At 53.4% G+C, this 22,490-nt stretch overlaps 1 protein-coding gene across 2 annotated transcripts in view; it reads left to right on the forward strand.

Annotated features, from left to right (window-relative positions):
* Positions 1–1,225: 1,225 nt before the first annotated feature.
* Positions 1,226–22,490, forward strand: part of Creb3l1 (cAMP responsive element binding protein 3 like 1) — a 40,370-nt gene continuing 19,105 nt past the window's right edge. For both annotated transcript variants that reach the window (XM_055600480.1, XM_055600488.1), the window contains exon 1: positions 1,226–1,779. In XM_055600480.1, the coding sequence (XP_055456455.1) occupies positions 1,678–1,779 (102 nt within the window). In that variant the 5' untranslated portion in view covers positions 1,226–1,677. The remainder of the gene's footprint in view (positions 1,780–22,490) is intronic.

The following is a 22,490-nucleotide window of genomic DNA, read 5'->3' on the forward strand; positions in this document are numbered from 1 at the left end:
TGTCAGGTGACTGGACAGCACTTTGGCTCACCAGTCTCTCATTCTCCAACGTCCAAGAGGCTTAATGATTGATGAGAAAAGGCAGCTCCGCTGGTCTCTTACTGCCTGAGTGGACCCTCTACCTGGGGGAGAGCTGGCTTTGGTGTTTGCTCTGAGGGTTTTGGAGTCCAGTGTGATCACAGCCAAGTCAGCAAACAAGGGTTACAAGACTAGTCCGGCATGCCTGTGTCCTGCGTGTATTCAAGGATGGTTACTGCTCCCCTCTGGGGCTTCAGGGAAGGTGTGAGGAAGACAACATGTAAATGGAGAGCATGATGATGAAAAATAAAGAAGCTGCAATGGGATGTGGCTCTCGGTAGAGAGGCAGAAGGCCCCAGATGTCAGCTCCAGCGCTACATGAAGCTGGGTGTGTTGCCAGGCTGTGGGGACACACGCCTTTAGTCAGCACTCAGGAGGCAGAGGCAGGCAGATCTCCGTGAGTTTCAGGCCAGCCTGGTCTACAGAGTCTCAAAAAATAAATAAGCCAAAAACCATAGTAACAACAAAACAAAATAAAAAACGGGGTGTGGTGGTCCAGGGCTATAATCCCAGCCTAGCCTAGGAGATCCTGCCCTGCCCCCCCAAAAGAGAAAGGAGTGTGTGAGTGCGTGTGCATTTGTCTGTGTGTGTGTGGTGTGTGGTGTGTGTGAAAACCCGCATTGTGACAAGGTATTTTCTGAGTCCTACCCTGGAAGATCTCTTAACCTTCTTGAGTCATCGCTCCAGACCCAGTGACTATAGCTTGAAACAGAGTTCCCTGGCTTTCGTTTGGTTCAGGGTTTACTACCAAACTAGGGAGAAAAAAAAAAAAAAATCTGGCATGGTGGAGCACACACAAGAGTATCTCTGTGAGTTCGAGGCCAACCTGGTCTACACGTTGTGTTCCAGGCCAGCTGGGGCTACATAGAGACTCTATTTCAAAAAAGAAAAAGAAAAAGAAAAAGAATGGGAAGAACCTGGTCGTCCGTTTACAGAATCGGGGCTAGAAAAGGTTTCACGAAGCCTACATTTTCCAAACAGTGTTGCCTTCGTCCCCTTATTATTTCAGCTTTCAGAGAGCTGAGCCTGCCAGGGAAGCCTAACCAAAACGTGTCTCTTTAAAAGAGAGGAGACGATGCCCCGGCCACGCCCTCTGCTCATTAATATTGAGTTATCGTGAATATTGATGCGGAGGCGTGGCGGCCGGGCCAGCTGGGCTCAGCAGCTCGGGGTTCCCAGCCTCAGACCCGGGAAAGTGACAGAGGCCGCGCGGAGGAGGAGACCCGGAGAGTCCGGGGCGACTCGGCAACCGCCCAGCCTCGGGGGAGCCCTGAGCTCCCCCACCCCCGGTTCTCGCCCGGCCCGGGGGGCTCCTCCAGCCTCGGCCCCACCCCCGGGCTCCCCATGGAAGCCAGCTGCGCCCCGGGAGGAGCAGGAGGAGGAGGAGTCGGCTGAATGCCCACGGTGCGCTCGGCGCCGCTGCCCTGAGGCCCCTCGGCGCCCCCGACCCGCGCCACCCCCGCCGCTCCTCCCCCGGGGCTCGCCGGGACCTGCCCCCCGGGCCGCCTGCCCGCGCCCAGCCGCAGCTCGGTGCGGGGATCGCCGCCGCCCTGGAGTGAGGCGAAGAGCAGCCCAGTGGGGTCCCCGGAACCCGGCGCGATGGACGCCGTCTTGGAGCCCTTCCCGGCCGACAGGCTGTTCCCGGGATCCAGCTTCCTGGACTTGGGAGACCTGAACGAGTCGGATTTCCTCAACAATGCGGTAAGGACCCCAGGGTCTCGGGTCCCCCTTTGCCCACAACTCGCACCCGTCTCCGAGGGGCGCCCGGAACCACGCCGACACCCGCGGGAGCCAAGGAGGGGGCTCGGCTCGGGGTCTCCTGGATGGACACGTGCGTGGGGCTTAGACCAGGAGCTGGAGCGTGGCTGCAGCTGTTCGCCCCACGCCACTCCTGGGCACTCACGCCGAGCACACGTTGGCCCCTGGCTTCCAGGGGAAGGGGACATGGAGGCGTCGGGGCCATCCGAACCTCGGACAGGAGCTCAAGGGCCACCAGTCCCCAGCCCACACCCACCCCGCGCGCGCCACCCTTCGCTGCGGTCTCCCATCCGCTGTCCACCCACCCCAGGGTTCTGGGACCACGTTGGGAGCAAAGTGAAGGGGCTCTTTCCCGTGCCCTCTTTAGGGCCTCGGTGGCTCTGAGGCCGTATCCCCGCTTGGGGGCGCACAGTGGAGCTTTCCCAGGCCACAGGCCCGAAGCTTTGAGGGGGTCAGAGCCGGACCCAGAACACTAACGACCCTGGCCTCCCCATGGAGTCAGGCCCAGCACCTACCGGGAAGGGAGCTGAGGGTGGCGGGTCGGGGCAGCACCGGCTGACATCTCAGGAGATCTGTTTCCTCTCGGTGTGTCTCTTGGACACTGTGCTTCCTGTCCCTTAGCTGTCGGTGGCTCTGCTGACTTTGTCTATCCCCGTGGCTTCGGTGACTGCCCGCGGGCTATGAGGTTGCCTTCCTTCTCTCTCCTTTACCCTCCTTTTCTAAGGAAACGTGGCTGTCTCTTTCCTTCCTCTCTCATTCACTAGGGCATGGCAGTGAGAGAGATAGGGAGAGACAGAGACAGAAAGAGACGGACAGACAGAGACTGACTCATCCTGAAGAAATGTGAGCTGTTTGGAGAAGCTTATGGGAACCCACCGCCGCCGTGGAATGAACCATCCTTGTGCACCCCTCTACCCACACTGGCCAGAAGGGCCAAGCACACGGCTCTCCACCTGTTCGCCTCTACCTCCTGTGCTAACAAGAAAGGGCCGAGTCTTTGAAGGACGTAGGTGTCCCCTCACTTGAATGTCCCAGGCCGCTCGATTCGTGTCACCGTCAGTCAGGGAGTCATAGGGTGCCAAGGCCTTCTCAAGCAGCGTGTCCGGTCTTGCTGTCTGAGGAAGGCTTAAATCTTAGTCTTCTACATCAGATCAAGGGAACTAGGAGAGATGCTTTGTTCCAGGAGCAGAGGCCTGTGGCCTCATTCTGCCTCTGTTTCCCTTGTGAGCACAGGCTGTGCCTCGCTTTCTTTCCTGAAGGCCTCCGTTTCTTGATCTATAAGGTGGGGGTGGGGCGGAGCTGGACCACGAAGGGTGGTTCTAGATGTTTCCCAGGAGGAAAACAACAGTTTTGCAGGGTCCACACGGCCTTCTTGGAGCAGATAAAAGATTCTGGTCGGTGGGAAAGAAGTTTGAAGTCCAAAGGTACAGTGCAGGCCCCCTGCAGACCGAGCTGGGCTTTCTTCTCAATGAACTCCGAAGCCTGCCCTGCTCTGCAGCTGCTCCTCTGGGCCATGCTCCAGTGCAGGAAAGGAGCCCTGATAGGCAGTGGGACACCAGGAGGGAAAGCACAGCTGGGGCCCTGGGGCCCTCATCTGGACCAGGGTCAGCTATGCGAGGCAAAAGGGTTTGTAGGAGGAGAGGCTCCTCTCCTGGCTAGGACCTGGAAATTCTGGGTCTGGCTCTGCTCCTGCCACTAGCTACCGGGGCTGTTCTAGTGACTTAAGTTCTTCAGGCCCTTGATTTGCTTATCATAAATAGGAAAACGTCTTTTCCTGTAGCAATATTGTAAGGATTTGGTGGGAAAGGTAACATAATAAAGAATGCAGCTTAAGGCCTGGCAAGTAGGAGACCACAGCTGACCTCTGCCAAGCCCTGAATGCAGGACTCAGTGAGGAGCACTTATCAGGAATTGGTGTGTCCTTGAGTGAGTCCCATTCCTTCTCTGGGCCTTCCATTTCCATGCCTAACTTCCACAGCGACACCCAAGTCCCTCTTCATTCTGTGCGGGGGTGAGAGAGGGTTTCCAGGGATGAGGATGGGAGGGACATGTCTAACTGGAAGATGAAAAGTTGTGTCTTCACCGTCCTTAAAAGTCCCATTGTGGGCCTCCAAATGTCCCTATTGCACTAAAAGCAAACGAAGGAAGCCAGGTCCTCCTGACCACAGCTGAGAAGACTTGATCTTGTTAGAGACCGGAACAGAACCCTCAGAGGCTAGCAGGCTAGCAGGCAGCTGGTGCTTGCATTGCCTCCGAGGCCTTCTTCCTAATATTGTGATGCTGTCTGTGCAGCTCTAGGGGCTCCCTTAGAAGAGAACAGCTGTCCTTCCTCCAAGAGGTGCGGGCTTCTCCTCCTCCAGCCTCCCTACCTTCCCACAGCTCGTAAGGGACTGTCCTTGCGTTGTATCCTATGGTCCTTCAGCCCTGTGTGAGCAAGAGAGCCTGTGGACCCAGATAACTGGAATGGAAGAACAGAAGGAGAGAGGGTCTGTTCCTGTCTTATCTCTCTCCTCTGGCCAGGAGAAAGGGCTATCTCTGGTGTCTCTCCAGGGAACTGACTCAAGATTCCAGAGAAACCCCAGCTGGGAGGTGTGGGGAAGAGGAAGAAGGGGAGCAGGGAGGGGGGTTCTGTTGTCTCAGAGGGGAGCAGCAGGAAGTAGCAAGGATGTTTGCTCAACACACCCATGTACCTCTCAGCAGCTGGGGAGGCCAGGTGTGGGGATGAGGGGACCCCAGGACCAGCCCAGAGGAGGGGCTTGGAAGGAGGTAAGGCTGATAGGCACTCCTGGATTTCCAGGCTGACTTCCCCACTAATGCTAACCAGGAAAGACAAGAGGCCCCCACCCCCAGCCTTTGGAGGATCTGGGGAGATTAGAGAAGTATGTGTGTGTTTGGATGTGCCTGTGTGGGTGGGCTTTCTGCAGCCCTCTACAGTGTGTGTGTGTGTGTGTGTGTGTGTGTGTGTGTGTGTGTGTGTAATTCTGACTAAAAGAAGGGCCAAAGCACTGTGGCCTTAGAATGGAACCCACCGGAAAAGAATGAACAAAAAGTCAGTGTGAAAGTAAAATCTCAGCACTCTCATTCAGAAGGGAGGACTCCTCAGAGACGCCACCATAAGACTGAGTTCTTTAGTTTAGCTTTTCTCCTTCCCCTACTTTTGAGGAAACACGCTCCTGAGAGCTTCACGGGGGGCTTCATCTGTCTCCTTGATCCCAGTGCCCAACAAAACTCTGTACAAGGTGTAGGTCAGCCATTGACAGAGGCGTGAATGAAATGAAGGAATTCGGTCCAGGTCAGACTCCAGTTTACTGGAGTATGTCTGTATGTTTTATGTGATGGGGTGTGCAGGTATTCGGGTGTGTGGGGGAAGCAAGAGGACAGTCGCCTCTGAAGCACCATCTTCCTTTTGAGACAGCGTGCCTCACTCGCCAGGAGCTCACCAGTTAGGCTAGACTGGCCAGCCAGCCCCAAGCCGCCCCTGTCTCTACCTCTCCAGCACTGTGGCCACAATTATGAACCTACCTTTTCACATGTGTTCTGGGGATCGAACTCAGAACCTCGGGTTTGGGTGGCCAAGACCTTACTGAATGAGCCGTCTCCCCAGCTCCCTTCCTCTGTATGTTCCAGGGAGAAAAGCGGATGGTGCTAAGCTTACCCGCTCCTAGCCATCGAGTCCTGCAGTGGATTTTGTCTCTGGGCCTTACAGAGAACATCACTATTGTTTCCAAAGAGTGGCCATTACTTTGAGCCGTTGCCGTAATCGCCTGAGGCCCCAGCAGGCCCTAAGCTAGGACAGTCTAGAGTCGGCTGACCTGTAGGGAATTTCAACCTGTGGCTCTTGAGCCTGGGTCCTCCCCTGTTTCTTCTTTTTCCCCTTTTTCTTCTTCTTCTGGGTCTCTTAAACCTATGTTCATCTACCTTAAGCTGCAGTCCTACCTCAGGGCCTTTGCACATGCTAGTCCTACCATTTGAAATGATCTGCCTCAAGTCCTTCCTGTTTAGCTTCCTACTCTGAACTCAGATGCCTTGGGGGATGGGGGGAGGCTGCTGTTTTCTGCTTCCTTCCTTTGGTTTCTTCATGGCCTGTATCCCAGTTTGCAGCTGTTTTATTGACTTTTTATATATTTCCTCCTTGAAAAAGTTCCATAAAAGCAGAGACCGTATCAATTTTACACGTTGCCATAAACCTAACACAATATTGTGACGCAAAATAGGCACTGGCTTAGTAAAAATTCTACAGTAATGCAAAATCCAACCTACCGTTTCCAAACAAGGTGACACATGGAGTTAGCTTTGTAGAGTCAGTGATACCTTTCAGGTGGATGGACCTGTCGCTAACAGCAAGAGAGTGAGGCTGCTCACCATCCTGAGAAAGGCCCACAGGTAGCTGCTGCTGACCCCCACAGACACAGAGATCTGCATACTATTTGAGATGCATCCTAAACATGAGGCAGAAGCTCAGGTTTCTTCACACTGCAGAGGACTTTGCTCTAGTCAAGGATTTACTGTATTTGTGCAGAAAATTCTTTTAAGGTAAAGCAAAGCTGTAAAAAAAAAAAAAAAAAAAAAAAAAGGCAATGAGAACAAACTAGAGCTGGGTATTCAACAGGCATACAGGAAATTCCAGAAGGGCCCCTGGAGCCTCTGCATCCTGACCTGGCCAGCCCCGAGTGTGATGGGGAAGCCCATGGATGCTTCACCTGCCCCTAATCCTCTCTGCATCTGCCAGGCATTCTTTTTTTTTTTTTCTCACTCATATACATGTACATTCCTTGGATGGATTGGCATTAGAGAGACACATTGGCAGATCCCAGGCTGCAGGAGTGAAGGAGACCCACCCAGGTCTAAATTTCTACCCATGGCTAAATGAAAAATCAGGAAACGGATAGAATGGATACCATGCTCTGTATGGCTCCTCTTTCTAAGAAATTTAGACGTGACAGACACTTAGACACTGAAAAGCTGGGACTGGATGGATTGGCTGTCTGACGGAGAAGCCACATTGAACTGGAACTTCAGCGTGCTTACTGTATATAGTTGACCAGGGAAGCTGAGTCATCGCGCACAGATGAACAGCAAGGCAGACTTAGCTAACCTTGTAGGGGAGCAGTCTTCAGGCTGCAAACAGTTTCTGCACTCACTACCAACACTCCAACCCGAGGGAGGCTGTTCCATCTCTCTGAGAGTCACCTGGGGAAGGCTCTGCTACTCCCATGGGGCTGAGGCATTTGAGTCTTTGGCACGGTCATGCCCAGGTCAACAAAACACATTCACCCAGGATTTCACTTGCTTCTTACACTTGGACACTGGTGGACACCATGATGGAGCAGACCGTTGTAGGAGTTCGGGGACAAATTAGAGGTTCTGCAAGGTTGCTCCAAGGTGGCCTTGCACACACACACACACACACACACACACACACACACACACACAGAGTGTCTTCCACACCTGCTGGTGAAGGCTCCATTGAGAAGCATTTCAGGGGGCAGCACCACCGCTCTCTTCTCCCACCTGAGAATCCAATCAGCATCCCCTATCCCTTGTGCAGACAAGAAAAGGAGCCTTAGAGAGGGTATGTCACTGTCTCCAAGGCAAGGGTGCTCCAGAGACTCTGAGGACAGGGAGAAATAGCTAGAGACTAGCTCCCTTGCACACATTCTTGTTCTGGTTCAGACTTTGCTGTGTATCCAAACGTTCTCTCAGCCGCCATCCTTAGGGCACCATGGATACCTGGAGTTTTAGAGACACAGCTGAGCCCCTGGACCAGTCCCTCGATCCCTCTCCTATGACTGTTTTGGGTGCTGCTCCATAATCCTTTGGGGAACTTGCACCTTTGTTCTCTGGAGGACCCATAGAGGAACCTCCAGACTGTGTCCTCTCCACCTCCACATACCTCCTGCAATCTCTATACCCAGAGCCTCCTGAAGCATCTCTCTCAGGGACCTGGCTTGCCCTTGACCCTCTCTCAAGAAACAATTTCCAGATGTTGGAGAACAGGCTGTTCTTCTGGAAATCTCAGCACTCCAAGGGGCCAGGATGGAGAAGAAAGATTTGGGTGGAGTTGAGTCAAGACTGTGAGCATTGCTTTGGCTGGAAGTCTGTGTAACCCCTGTGAGCAGACCCAGGGAAGCCACAGTCAGTGGCAGGACACTGAGCCAGAAGCAGGAAAAATGTGGAGGTGGGAATGTCTGGTTCAAAGCTGGGAGAAGGAGAACATGGATGAGAACCTTGACCAACCTTGACCCGCATAGGAAGTATGTCATGGGTATTGGTTTCCTTGCAAAGTCAAAGGCCTTGATCTTTGAGAACTGGACATACCATATCATCAGTGAGCTTGACTTGACTCTGAGTTGTGAGCGGATTTCCCTTTGCCGGGCTCAGTCTGCTCCTCCCCCAGCTCTCCAGGGACAGAACACTCAATGATGCTTCCTTGGCCCTTGGCTGTTGGCCCAGAAGCCATTTCACCCTTCACAAAGAGGCTGACACATCTAAGCAGGGATGTGTGGTCCGACATAACAGCTGGACAGCAGCAACCACTCCCTCCTTCCCCTTGCAAAAGAATAACAAAAATGAAAGCAGCAGAGACATGAGGCAGGCTCTTAAGGCCCTCCTGGAGAGCCGGGACACAGTTCTCAGGCAGTGACTTCAGGGATCTACCAGAAGAATGCCAGACTCAGCCTGCCCCTGGGGGTTCTGCTTTGCCTGAACCATCCTCATCCTTCAATCACTTCATTTCTCAGCTTGCTGTGTGATCTCAGGAAAAGCCTTTCCCTTTCTCGATCTTAACATCCTTGCTGCAAAATTAGACTAAGGGTTCCCTGAAGCCAGAGGGTCCCTTCATTAATTTTGACTATTCTCTAGTTATGGCTGTAATGCTTAGAAGATATTTATTTACACTATAGGCAGACAGACAGATGAGTGAGTGGTGTTTGCATGGGTGAATGGAGAGAAGGATGGATGGATGGATGGATGGATGGATGGATGGATGGATGGATGGGTGGATGGGTGGGTGGATGACTGAAAGCTTAGGAAACTGAAAACATGGATGGATGTATTAATAAGCTGATGAACTGACTAGATGGACAGGCGAACTGCTGGATAAGGAGAAGATGGAAAGAAGAAGAAAAAAGATGGTTGAGAGGAAAAAAAGGAGAGGGAATGGGTAAGTGGGTGATGGGAGAATAAATGAGTGCAGAGAAGGGTAGAGTAGAGCAGTAGTGGAAGGAGGAGGAGTAGGTAGATGGATGATGAAAGAAAATACTTTAAAACATCCAGCTTTGATGCTCCTTCTCCTTAACGTACTTTTTATTCATCCCCTTATGCGTGCATGCAATCGTTCAAATATTGAATAATCTTATGTCTCACCTCAGCTTTCCACTTTATCATAATAGTCTATGTGTGTGCACGCGCGCACGCGCGCGCGCACGTGTGCACGCACGCTCGAGCACTAAATGCATGCATCTATATGCACGTGAAGGCATGTAGAGATCAAAGATTGGTGTGGAATGCCATGCTCAACCTCCCTTCCGCTCTAGTGGCTGAGTCAGGGTCTTCCCCAGATTTCACCAGGCCACCTAGCCAAGCTAGCCGGTTTGCCTCCACCTTTGGAGTGCCCGGCTGGCCACCATGCCTGCCTGGCCCTTATGTGAGTGTTGGGGATCTCACCTCCTGTGGAGTCTAAAGGATAATAAAAATAGCTATCTGGGAATTCACCAGACACAGACATTAGAAACAGACAGTAGTACTCTGACTATCATGGTCTCCCAAACTGCATGGGTTTGGGTAGAGAGCAAGTGTAGCTCTCGCTCCCACTCACTGTGGACAGATTTAGACTCCAAAAGCTCTCATGCAGAGGGCTGACGATGAAGCCCAGGCTGTACAGACAGCAGTTCCGAAATCAAGAGGCAGAGAGATGGGCAGGCTCTGAACAGCTGGTATATGCCTAAGGGGAGGGCGGGGTGGCCAAACATGGTGAATGCCGTCACCACTAGACATAGGAACAAGCCCGGCTGTCCTCAGCTGCCAGGGTAGGGGCCTGACTTCTTCACACTTCTCCTCCTCCTCCCCCTTCTCCTTCCTCTTTGGATTTTTTGAGACTAAGTTTTCTCTGTGTAACAAACAGCCCTTGCTGTCCTGGAACTCGATTTGTAGACCAGGCTGGCCTTGAACTCCCAGAGGTCCACCTGCCTCTGTCTCCACACCCTCCCTGCACCACAATGCTGGGATTAAGGGTATGCGTCACCACGTCCTGTTCAGACTTCTTTTCTTCATGCCTGAAGTGGGGAAAATGGTCAAAAGAAGGGTTCTCATGAGAACGAAACCAGAATGTCTCTTTCTCTTTTCTTTTCTCCCTCCCTTCCTTCCTCCTCTCTTTCTCGTGTGTGTGTGTGTGTGTGTGTGTGTGTGTGTGTGTGTGTGTGTGTATGTGTGTGTGTGTGTGTGTGTGTGTGTGTGTGTGTCGGGGTACATGTGAGGTGTGCGAAGACTCGGTGTCTGTTTCCTGTTTCCACCATGTGGGTTAAGTTGCCAGGCTTGCCACCTTTACCGGCCCAGCCCTCTGGCCCTCAACTAGGAATTCTTACAGAGGGCCCTAGCACAGGGCCTAGCGCACACTGTGCCTCTGTAGAACACAGTTGCTGTTGCTTTCACTCTGACTGTTGCTGTCATTGTCTGAAAAGAAAGATGTCAGCATTTGGCCACTGGCCTTAGGGAAACAAACCACCCTCTCCAGTTCTGTGTGGAAGCTTTTCTTACATAGTACTGAGAACTGCCCCCAGGCCTTGTTCATGGTAGGCAAGTGCTCTTGGCCCACTTTTTCCTTTTTAACGTTTTAAGACAAAGTCTCTCTAAGGCTTGGCCTTGAACTCACTTTGTAGTCTGGGCAGGCCCTTGAACTTGTGATCCTCCTGCCTCAGCCTCCAGCGTAGTTAGGGTTACAGGCCTGCAACACCAGAAGGCCTTTTCTTTGGGTTAAACCCCAAACTTTCCAGCCGTGGGTGACAGGGCTCTGTGTTTTCAAGTATCAGGAGATGGAAAGCCAGGGAAGGAACAGGGCTGGGCCCTGGGTGTAGACTCCATTTTATACCCAGTCCTTTAGTACAGGGGCAGCCGGAACCCACCTTCCATTCTGTCCATTCTGTCAGCAACCATGGACACTGAAGAACACAGACTCTGGAGTCATGGCTGGGTTCAGCGTGCTTTGACTAACTGCGAGCAGCACGGAGCTGGGCAGTGTGTCTCTCTTTGTGCTTGGTTTGTAAAGGCTCTGATAGGATCTCCTTTGTTTTATAAAGATTAAAGAGACCCTGAAGGCAAAGAAGCAGAGCCGGGGCCCAGCACGTACACATTCACCATTATTATTACTGTCAACTGTACTTCGAGGAATTTCACCTACTCTCCTGCTTAGGCGTTCCATTTAGGAGACGTGGGTCCCATTGTGCATACAGTTCAAGGCCTGGCACTAACCAGTAGCCAGCAGCTTGCATGCTGCTGTAGCACAAGAGAAAGAATTCTTGGAGCTGAATGATCCAGGATGGCTTCCTGGAGGAAGCAGCGTGTGAGTTGGATCTTAGAGGATGAAAGGACCAGGGATGAGAAGATAAAAAGACATTCCAGGCTCAGGGTATAAGCAAAGGAAGTGACAATCTTACAAGCTGGAAAGAGAGGAAGAGCATTACATCTTCCGTGGGATCCGTTATCTCAGACCTTTGTTACCATGCTAGGAACTGCAAGGTTTCTCAGCAGAACACGGGGAGCTCTGGCCAGGACAGTGACGTGGCCCCAGCAACTTTGACCTGTCTTGGTGCCAGGAGGTCTAGAGTCCGTTAGGGCATCTTAGCTGTCAGCCTGTCTGAATGCTCGGGGGCTTTCCTCAGGAGCAGACCCAGCGGTGGGCTTTCCCGAAGCCCAGGGTAGCATGAGACAGCAGTGAACCAGGTCCCTCTCCTCCTCTCTTGAAATCACAGACCCCCCACCCCACCCCTGTGACCTGATGTGACCCCTGCTGGGCCAAGAGCACTAGCTCCTAGTTCCTTTGGCTCTTTCATCCCAACACAGGACCCGAGGCAATTCCACCCTTGCAGAGGGTTAAGCTGTCTCTCTTTAGAAATGGGGTATCCCCCAAGCCATGCCGTCTCTTGGCCCAGCCTCAGGACTCTAATAGGGTTCCTCTGTCCCATCCAGCAACTCAAACCCCTTCAATGTTAGACAAAGCGAGCCCCTGTGAAGCCCGGGAGACTGGAAGGATCTGAATCCATTCTTGAGCCAAGCCCAGCCTGGCACACCCATCAACCCCTTGGCTCTCCCAGCCCTCAGCTGGGACAAGATGCCCAGAGCTCATCTCCCAGAGTGGACGCCCAGCCCTACCCTCTGCCTCTCCAAAGCCTTCACCCCTCTCTCTCTCCAGCCCTGCAAATCAGTTCCACATTTGGGGTCTGGCATGTTACATGCTCTCAGAACTCTCCCCTCCCAGACAGCCAGGGCTCCCACAAGGTCAGCCCAGCCCACAGGGGGTCTGTGGAGAAAAAGAACCCTTGCCTTTGACAATCCCTCCAGAAGACCAAGGAGCTGAAGTGTGGTGAGAGGATCAGAGGGATGCCAGGCTCTCCAGAAAAGGATGAGAAAGGGCAGGGGGTGGGGCTGAGGCCTAGCCCAGCAAGCAGATGTGGGGATGAGGGCTGGGGGTAGTGAGGGAAGCTGAGAGGTAGTTCCCAGCTCAGCACATTCCTGAGACATCTGGCTGACTTGGAAGAGCCCCAGCTGGCCTGAGAGTTGCTCTAGTTTCTCTACTCTGATGTCAGGCAGGACCCAGCATTCCCTACCCCTCACAGAGTCTGGAGTCCATGGGACTGAGTTCTGAGGCCCCTGCAACCCAAGTTTCAAGTGCTCAGAGAGCCAAATAAATAAATAAATAAATAAAGGTAGAACAGAGGAAAGAAGAGGTGGCCTGACCAGGGCACTAGGCTGAGGACATCATGGAAGGCTGAGGACTCATCTGACTGATTCAAAAAAGCCCTTCCTGGGACAAATGTCAGTCCCTCCCTTCTCTTTGATAGGAAAGAAGTGCATAATTCTGCAGGAAGCGGCTTGCCTTGAGTTCTAGGACCCTGGGCCAGTCCACTCCAGTGCTGGCCCTCTATCTCTTCACCTGCCATGGCCGACATCAGATGAGCTCCTTCTGTGTGCCCGACACTGTTGAGAGCACTTTACAGATGTTGTTTTTATTCCCTTCTCCTAGCAGCCTGGTGCTGTAGGTGGAGGCGCTGCTTTGTAGCTGAGACTCCGGCTCAGAGAGGTTGGGCGCCCAGCACAGGCTGCACAGCAGACGGAGGTTAGAATCAGACCTGTCTGTCCCTGTTCATAACCCCTGAACTACATTGCCCCCACAATAATAGGAGGGGGCCCTTATGGTGCCTCAAATTATGATTTCTTTTGGCTAGAGTGGTGCTCTTCAAGGACAAGGGTAGGCATGAGTCACACACTGGGTGGAGAAAGGGGGTGGGGCAGCTGGCTTGGGTGCATCTTCTGGGTTAGGAGTCTCCCCTTGAAAGTCTGGAGGGATCCACCACCCAGGCACTGAGGCCAAAGCCTTATCCCCCGGCAGGACCCAAGGGTCCCACACCTTCCCAGAAGGAAGGGAGGATATAAAGAGAGAAAATGCCACTTGTTCCAAAAATAAAACTCGGGGACAACTCAGACAGGCTGGGCCTTGAGGAAGCCAGAAGCTGAAGAGTGACTGTGCCGAGGAGAGAGAAGAGGCCAGGAGAGCCTCAGCCAGAGCCAAGTGCTAGGCTCCAGCCTAGAGGATCTTCCAGCTGGTCAGGACCCAAAAAAAAAAAAAAAAAAGGAGCAGCTCGGGCTAGCTGACCAGCAGGCCCTGTGTGTACCACAGACCTGGCCTGAGGACTGCTTCTCCAACCCTTGGGGTCTGTGCACCCTACAGAGCTGGTCAGTCTTGGCTTAAACACAACAAGGCTGTGGGCCAGAACAATGTGAGAAATGGGTATAGCACACCCTCCTCTCCCCAGGGAGGAACCCAGGGAGGGAGTCCAGGCCAGTGGAAACTCTGCCTGGAGCAGGAGCGAGCTGGCAGTGCAGCAGAATTCAGGACTCTCATTCCTGGATGCTCTGCTGCAGGGGAAGGGGCCTCAGTCCATTAGCTCGTTGGCACATGCCTTCACCCACCCACTCAGCCAGCCTCCAAAAGCCTGAGTTCTACCTGAGCATGGGCATTGCCTATACCTGAAAGAACTGAACCCAGCAGGCTGGCTACAGTACCCCATGCCTGGAATCCCAACTCTGGGTAGACTAAGGCAGGAGGATTAAAGTTTGGAGTCATCTTGGGCTACAAAGCAAAGCTTGGTCTGAAAGGGTTGCGGGGGTGGGCACGGGGGGGGCAAAATTAGGCACAGCCAGAGGGCAGCATGAATGGAGCATTCCAGGCAACCTTAGACTCTACTCCAGCGGCACTTTGGAGTGATGGGTGAATATCAAGCAGGGTAATGACATAGTTGTTTTAGGGTTTTGGAGATCACAGCTCTAGAAAATGATCACACTTCCCAAATATGGACCTGCCTTCGTAAAAGGGGTAGCACACACCTGTAATCACAGCACTTGGGGAGGCAGAAGCAGGCAGATCTCTGTGAGTTTGAGGCCAGCCTGGTCTACAAAACGAGTCCAGGACAGCCAAGGCTACACAGAGAAACCTTGTCTCAGAAAACAAACAAACAAAAAGGGAGGGTGGTTCCGCCATGTCAGAAAGTCTTTCTAAAGAATGGGAAGCAGGCCTGCTTGCTCGTCTCTCAGTCTGCAGAGCTGACCACAGTAAGCAGTCAGCAAAGGCTGGATGTATGTGTTCATGATGGATAATGGGGGTGACTGCTTGCCTTTATTCTCCAGAGGTACCCAGTGCCAGCTCTAGCTCCTGGTTCTCGGTGTCCTGAGCTGTCCTCAAGGGATCCTCTGGCTGCTGCATTATGGAGCAGCCTCCCCAGCAGCCAGGGCGTGAGCTGCCATCCCTCAGTGGTGCCAGTCACAGCTAATCTGAGCCCTGGGCAGTGTCACTCACCGCCATAGCCTCCTCCTGCCCAGACAGTGCCTGGCGCCTGCCTCAGAGTTGGGCCACAGCACAGGGGTTGCCTGGGAACCTGAGGAACTTGTGGCCTACCCAGGGGAAAGCAGATGGCTAGACCAGCAAGCTGGGGACGGCAGAAGTGGTCGGTGCCCTCTCGGGACCTTGCTTGGCACAGAAGTGGCCTGCAATGGATGCCAGCTCTCCCACTGTCTCTTTCCAGCATATGTCGGTTGACACTCACACGCAAAGTCTCCAGCCAGCCACTCCTCCAAGCCTAGCTATGACTGTCCCAGTCCCACACAAGCCTAGGACCCCCAAATCTTCTCTCACTTGGGCTCACACAGCTCAGTCATCTTGGCTTGGCCCACACCTTTTGTGGTCCTGACTGTACTTCTTGTGTTGTGTTTTGTTGTTTTGTTTTTGTTAAACATTTTTATTTATTTATCACATATACAATGTTCTGTACAGCTGCACACCAGAAGAGGGCACCAGATCTCATTATAGATGGTTATGAGCCACCAAGTGGTTGGTGGGAATTGAACTCAGGACCTCTGGAAGAGCAGCCGGTGCTCTTAACCTCTGAGCCATCTCTAACCCTGGCTGGCCCCAAACTCACAGAGATGCACTTGCCTCTGCCTCCCAAGTGCTAGGTTTAAAGGCATGTGCCACCACACCTTGTCCTTGTCTTGGTGGCTTATTGGTCCTGGTGATTGAAGCCAGGGCCTCATGCACACTTGGCAAGTGCTCAATTCTGAGCCACCTCCCCAGCCCTTTGGTGTCCATCTGGTCTCATTTGAGGAATGTCCTCTTTGGGCTTGCGTCACTGCCTGACAGGGTCTACCTGTGTCAACTGGGGCACAGGAGGTGGCAGTGTACATATGACAGACGCTGTGCAAGACAAATCTCAGCGTATCAGCTGTGGGGTTGCTCTCTGTCTCTCATTGTGTCCTGTCAGAGAAGTGGGGATCCCCTGGGTGGAAGGTCCCTCGGACCCAGGTCTGTGCTGCAGTGCACACGCACACACACACACACTCACAGAGGTGATCCCAGCACTCAGAGAGGCAGAGGCAGGCAGATCTCTGTGAGTTCGAGGCCAGCCTGATCTACAAAGTGAGTCCAGGACAGCCGGGACTACACAGAGAAACAAAACAAAACAAGTTCAATAGTGGAAAAACAGGAGAACCCAGCACTACCCCTTCCTTGGTCTGTAGGGAGAAGGGTTGATATTGAGGGTGGTCAGAACAACAGACTCCCTGTAACCCCCACGTTTGCCAGGAGGGTTCCAGGAAGCCTTTATCCCTGCTAGGCCCCTGTCACAAGGGAGCTGACACCTTGTGTCTGCCTTGTCTGTGACAAGGTGCCTCTGACACCTCTCTTCAGGGGGTGGGGGGAACACCCAAGAGAAACCTGGGTGCACCACCTGCCCCTGCCTGGGCCTCAGAGCAGAGCCAGGTAGGTCTCCATCTGGGGCCTCCTGAGTTTGTGTGGGTGTCTCTTCCCTTCTGCCAGGCAGCCTAGCTCTAGAAGACACGCTTGTAGTCTTTCAGGACCCCTAAATACCTGGATGGTGATTTAGAGACAAGGGGATCTGCTGACAACTGGGGATCCAGGAGACCACTTCTCCCAGCACTCTTGATCATGCCCCCTCTCACGCAACTCCCACCCACGCGGGACAGGGCAGTGACTCACAGTGGTAGCCTTTGGGCTTGAAGTGGAGGCAATTATCCAGTGGTCACTAGGCAAGTAACTGTCCAGGAATGTATGGGACAGAGTGTCAGGGGACAAGAGGCGTCTGCGGCCCTCCGCGGGAAGAGAAAGAGGGAGACGGGATTCCCCTCCCGTTTCTTCCCAGAGCTCACTCTCTCAGAAGGAATGTTCGCTGGGGATTTCCCCTACCCCTGACCCCACATAGCTCAGCCTGGCTGACTTGGGTCTACCCCACCCAGCACAGGCTGAATCTGTCTGGACTAGAGCTTGGGGCAGAAACCAGGGCAAGGATACAGGCGTCAGAGGACCAGGGGTCTGGGGAAAGGAGCGCACAGTGGCTGTACACATACCCCAGCCGCCGCTGTGCCCAGATATTTTCACTGTCTGCGGTGACCTCTTTGGGGGGGGGGCGTTTAAGGAGAGGAACTAGAGTTTATTCTGTACAGCCCTGGGAAATGTCCCCTCTCACACCAGGGTCTGGTGCCTTGTGGTCTATCCAGCCCCCCCCCCCCCCCATTGGTAAGATTGCTGGAAGAGGGGGAGGGCAGAGCTGGAAGTGAATTGCTCTCTCTCTCTCCATTCGCCTCTCTTGGCCACGCGACTGATTAGGGTCTCCGGATACTGAGGAACTGCCGTCTCGGCTCTAGCTGAGACAGACGGACAACTAACTGTCTGTCCTCCTCCCCCGTCCAGCAAGTTTTTCCAGGTCTAGAACCCTGCTCTGCGCAGCCTTGTTCCAGGCCAGGCGGGCGGTGGCTCGCAGGCTTCTCTCATTGGCCAGGGGCGCCTTTGCTCTCGCCAATGAGCAGTCGGGATTCCTGCGAGGGGCGGGGCGCAAGAGGCCGGCTCGGCCACGTAACTGCTGCGCGGAGCGAGCAGGACCCCCCATCCACCCGAGAAATCTGAAGGGCGGGCGGCCGAGCCGCGGCGCCAACGCGGGGCGCAGCGGCCGGGGAGGCGGGGTGCCGGCCTGACAGCCGCGGGGCTGGGGGACTCTCCTTCCAGGGAGTGGAACCGGCGCCGGCTGCGCGTGGCGGCCGACAAGGAGCTGATGTTGGCACTAGCGTAGGAAAAAATCTTCAGGAGAAGGGAAATGTCTCTAATGCCTCCTTCTCTGGCTTCCCACCCCCAAAGGCACCCCTGAAGACTGCCCACCCTAACAGAACACGGCCCCAGCCAAACTCTGGCGTGAGACCCTCTGTGAACTTCTGGCCCGCGGCCTTCCTCTCCCCAGCTCCACCCCCAGTTTCCATCAGACAGCCTAAATCTGGTTCTTGTGTGTCTGTGCGAGCTGGAAGAGGGCTGCAGAGCGGGCCAGAGCGACCAGGGCCAGTGCTGGGGAGGTCTGAGGTCTCTAAAGTGAGCTTTGCGGGGATGGAGGGAGGTGAGTACAGAGAACACAAGAGGAACCCCTGGCCTCAGCTCCATCCCAGAGCTGCGGGGAACCCCGCCTGAAATACTGGCAACACGCTCTGTGACTGCGGGTCAACGGCTTGCTATCTCTGGACTTTCGGGTTGAGGGGCGTAGACCGTGAGCTTCCTCGGGTTCCTGCTGTCTCAAAGCACAAAGGCTGCAATATTCAGGGAGCAGCTACTGGTGGCAGTGTTCCACGAGAGGCAGATGGGTCTAGGTGCGATGAGACACGACCACCAGCCACCCAGCACTCCAGGAACCCTGGGCAAGGAGGACGGAGCGCTGGAGCGTCCTCCACCCCACCCTGCCTGCCCCTTGGCCGCCCTCCTTTTCCACTTGGCTCCCACCGCTCTGGAAGCTTCAGCCTGCTGGGCTTTGGCTGCTGTTTGTAGCAGGTGGGGTGGGGGCGCCTCACAACACCCGGCCGACTGAGGCCCCTTAGCAAGATCATTTGGGCATCCCCAAAGGGGGTCCTTCTCGCTGATCTTCCTGCAGCTGCAAACTTCGAGGACCCCTATTCCAGACTGGCGGGTGCTGGCTCTCCTCTCCCAGGCCCCCGGGAAGGGGCTTGGCAAACCCTTATCGCCAGCGGAGCAGCTGCTGGAGAAATACCGTGGCCGCTGACTCACCTCTCTTCCAGCTCTGCGCAACCCCCTCCCCTGGGCCCCTCCGCAGCCTTGGAGAGCGCCCCCTACCCCATCCCCCAGTTCGGCTGGGAAGAAGCGCCCCCAGCTGGCCTGGCCTGGTTCTGCCGCGGATGTGGACTTCCCAGTCCTGGCTGGGGAAGTTGGTTGTTGGAAAGGAGGAGCATATGGCCCTAAAGGGTTTCTGTCTGGATTCTCGGCTGTTCTAGAGACTAGTTCAGACCCTCAGTTCTTTGTACCGGACCACCTAGGCGCTGCTGAACAGCTAATACGCTTGCTCTGAGCTGCAAGGCCTGCCCCTGCACCGCTACTGAATGAGTGTCTAGCAGGTGAACAAGGCCTCCAGGAGTCGACAGTCTGGCAGCCGCCAGGCTATTCCCAAACAGGGAGAAGTGTGTAGCGGCTGGCGAAGTCTGGGCAGTGAAAGACCATGGGCACTTTCTGGCTCTGGCTGGCTCTTGGAGCCCCAGATTCTCTACCAACCGAATGCAGAACGGTACCTTTGCTCCCTGAGGAACGGTGTCGCTTAAATGAGATGATGCGGGGGCTGGGGGCATGGCTCGGCTGCTAAGGGTGGCCTCAGGTCCCAATCCCAGCGCTCCGTGGAGGTTAAGAGAGTCAGAAATGCAAGGTCATCGTAGGGTACAGAGAAGGTGGAGAATATATGTAAAGCACTTTGGGAGATTTAAGTAAAACAAAAAATATAAAATAATGATGATTCCTGGAAGAACAGAAAGGGGACCCCAGAGTGTACCAGTGGGGTCTCTGGACTCGTTTTGGCCTTGGAGTTTCTCATCACACTCGATGAGAGGGTAAACTCAAACCAACCCCCTCTATAGATTCCAAGCTCATGCCCAGAGTTCAGGGGCTGCTGCTCTCATTGTAGTATCTACTAAGTGTTTAGTACTTACTGCCCTCCAAGTGCTGTTCTGAGTGCTTCGAGTACAGCCACTCCTTCTCTCCTCATAAGCAGTGCTAGGCCTCTAACCAACATTTCATCCCCATGGCAATGCTATGGAGTAGGAACTATATTTCCCACTTCTGGGTGAGGAAGCTGAGGTACAGAGACGTTTTTTTGTTTTGTTTTGTTTTTTAAAGTCAGCAAGCGTTGGAGCTAAGGGTTGAAAGCAGGTCTGTAGGGTTGCAGACCCTTGCTCGTTCCCTGTTCCTTGAAGACAGCTCATCTGGTGCTGAGCCTCATCCTGAAGCAGAAGGCGCTGTGTATCCTGCCTCATGGGAGAGGCTCCTAAGCGTTGGGGATGCAGAAAGCCAATGCCTGTGCTCCTGGAGCCAATCCCAGAGAGCCATGCCTTTGCATTCACCAGGTGGGACGACAGGGCCTGAAGCAACCCCCACTCAGTCTTGCTCAACTAACCGGAAAGTGCGCTCATGAACAGTAGTGATACTGTGTCACACATTTATGACTCTTCGAGGGGAAAAAGCACCTACTGTGTGCTGACCCTGGAGTGCTAGGCCGTTAACATATGACCTTTCTTGACTTATGGCTGTGCGAGGGTCTATCCTAAACTTTCAGTTGTTTGGACTGGCTTGATTGCCACAATAGTCTTAGCAAGTGGAAACTGCCCCACTATTTACAGAGGAAGTTAAAACCCGGGTTAACTAGCTTTCCCACAATCACTATCAAAGCCCTTGTCTGTTTATTTCTGAGAAAGGAGATTCGATATCTTTACCAAGTATAGAGATTAACATTTCACCAGATTCCCCCCACCTTCGGTGTGTGTGTGGTGCATTCTGACATTACCTACTTATCTTCTATTTTGCTCTTTGCTAATTTTTTCTTAAATTCTGGTCCTGAATGCCCACGTGGACATGGGACCAGCTGATATAACTCAGAGCTCTAAAGCGCTGGCTTAGCATACAGGAGGGCCCAGATGGAAAGAAAAACCACTTGCTCTATGTGGTGGAAGCAGAAAGCTGAATGGTGGCAGCCAGGAGCTGGGACTGGCAGGGAAAACAGGGGCTGGGGAGGGTGGATGGTGGGGACATGGGGACAGTGGCAAAGGACTCGGTTCTAACGTTCGGCAGCACAGTAGAGTGACTGTGGCTGACAACGATTAATTATATATCTCGAAATAGCTAGCAGTCAGCATTTCCAGTGCTCCCCAAAAGAAGGATACATGCTCAAGGTGATGGATATGCCCCATTAACCCAATCTGGGCATTGTGCATTGGCACATGTAATGAAATGTCAAAGTCTGCCCCATAGATATGTACAATTACTGTGTGTCAGGGGATTTTTTTTTTTCTAAGTATATTTTTTTCAACTTCTGGTCATGACCCACTAAATCGATTTCATAACCCATTTGTGACTCACCAGTTACAGCTTACACAGACTGCGTCAAGAGTTAGTAGGATTGAGGCCAGGACCCAAACCTCGGTGAGGTGGCTCCACAGCCTGATGCCTTGGGACAAGGAACAGCTTGAGTGGGGCACGGAGGATGCCTGTATCTCCAGTACTCAGGAGACTCAGACAGGAAGTTCATGAGTTCGAAGCCAGCCCAGACTATGTCACAAGACCCTGTCTCAAAAGAAAAGCAGGCAGGTGGCCTGGAGAGACGGATTGGCACTTAAGAGCACTTACTGCTCTTGCAGAGGACCCAAGTTCGATTCTCAGTGTGGAGGCTAGCAACCATCTGTAACTCCAGTTCCAGGGGATCCAAGGCCCCTTCTGGTTCCCTCTTCAAAGGCACCAGGCATGCACAGAGCAGGAGGTAGTGGGTTAGGGAATGACTCAATTACCTCAACCAGGAGGACTTGAGTCCCAAAACTCTAGCTGGGGGTGTTGAAAGAATGAAAGAATGACAGACACACAGACACCCATACAGTGAAACTGGGAGGGATCCGGTGGGGTTGTGCTTCCACTACTGCCATAACCTGAAACTTCAGAGTATCTGAAACCTCAGAGCATTTATTAGGTATCCGTAGTGGGAGGAGCTAGCTGGTCTGGGTAGGAGGTCTCCGTGGCAGGTGAACAGTCTCAGCCTGTAAGTATTCAGGAGGAGGGAGCTGCAGTTGCTAGTCTTTGAACACACTGATCGATAACTCATCAACTCTCATGCTTGGACTGCTGAGAAAAAAAAACTTTGTCATTTCTCTTGAGGCTTTGTCAGTTGTCACATGGGTCTGAGGTCTTGAAGTCCTTGACGTGGCTTTGCCTGTGCAAAAATACACATTCACTCAAGACTTCGCCCCCTTAGGGCTTTCTCCATTCCCTACTTTAGTCAGTAAAAGTTCGTGAGGAGCTGAGGTAGATCCATTCGGCTCACTGAAGAGTCATGGTAGCTCGTGCCTATAATCTCAGAATAGGGAGGCAGAGACGGGAGGAGACCAGCAGAGTTAACTAGCCTGGCCTGCTGGGTGAGTTCCAGGCCTGTATCATAAGTCCAGGTGGTGGGAAAGGCCGGAGAGATGGCTCCGCAGTTAAGAGCACTGGCTGCTCTTGCAGAGGACCTGGTTTGGTTCCCAGCACTTTTTCTGTGGGCTCGCAATCATCTGTAACTCCCTTTTCGAGGAATCCAATGCCCTCTTCAGACTTCCATCGGCAACAGGCATACATAAAGTACACAGATATACATGTAGGCAAGCAAGCAAACAAAAAACAAGGTAGGTGGAACCATGGGGTTACAAGGTTCCCTGGCCCGGGCAGCAAGGCTTGGGCTCTTGTCAATATTGCATTTTCTACCCTCCGCATGTCCTATAGGCATTATTTGTGACTTTTGTCAGTCTGCACCACTCTGTGGTGTATGTGCCTGTGTGTGTGTGTGTGTGTGTGTGTGTGTGTGTGTGTGTGTGTGTGT

Source organism: Psammomys obesus, unplaced genomic scaffold, assembly GCF_907164565.1.
Source record: "Psammomys obesus unplaced genomic scaffold, mPsaObe1.curated_primary_1811, whole genome shotgun sequence".
Taxonomy (NCBI): domain Eukaryota; kingdom Metazoa; phylum Chordata; class Mammalia; order Rodentia; family Muridae; genus Psammomys; species Psammomys obesus.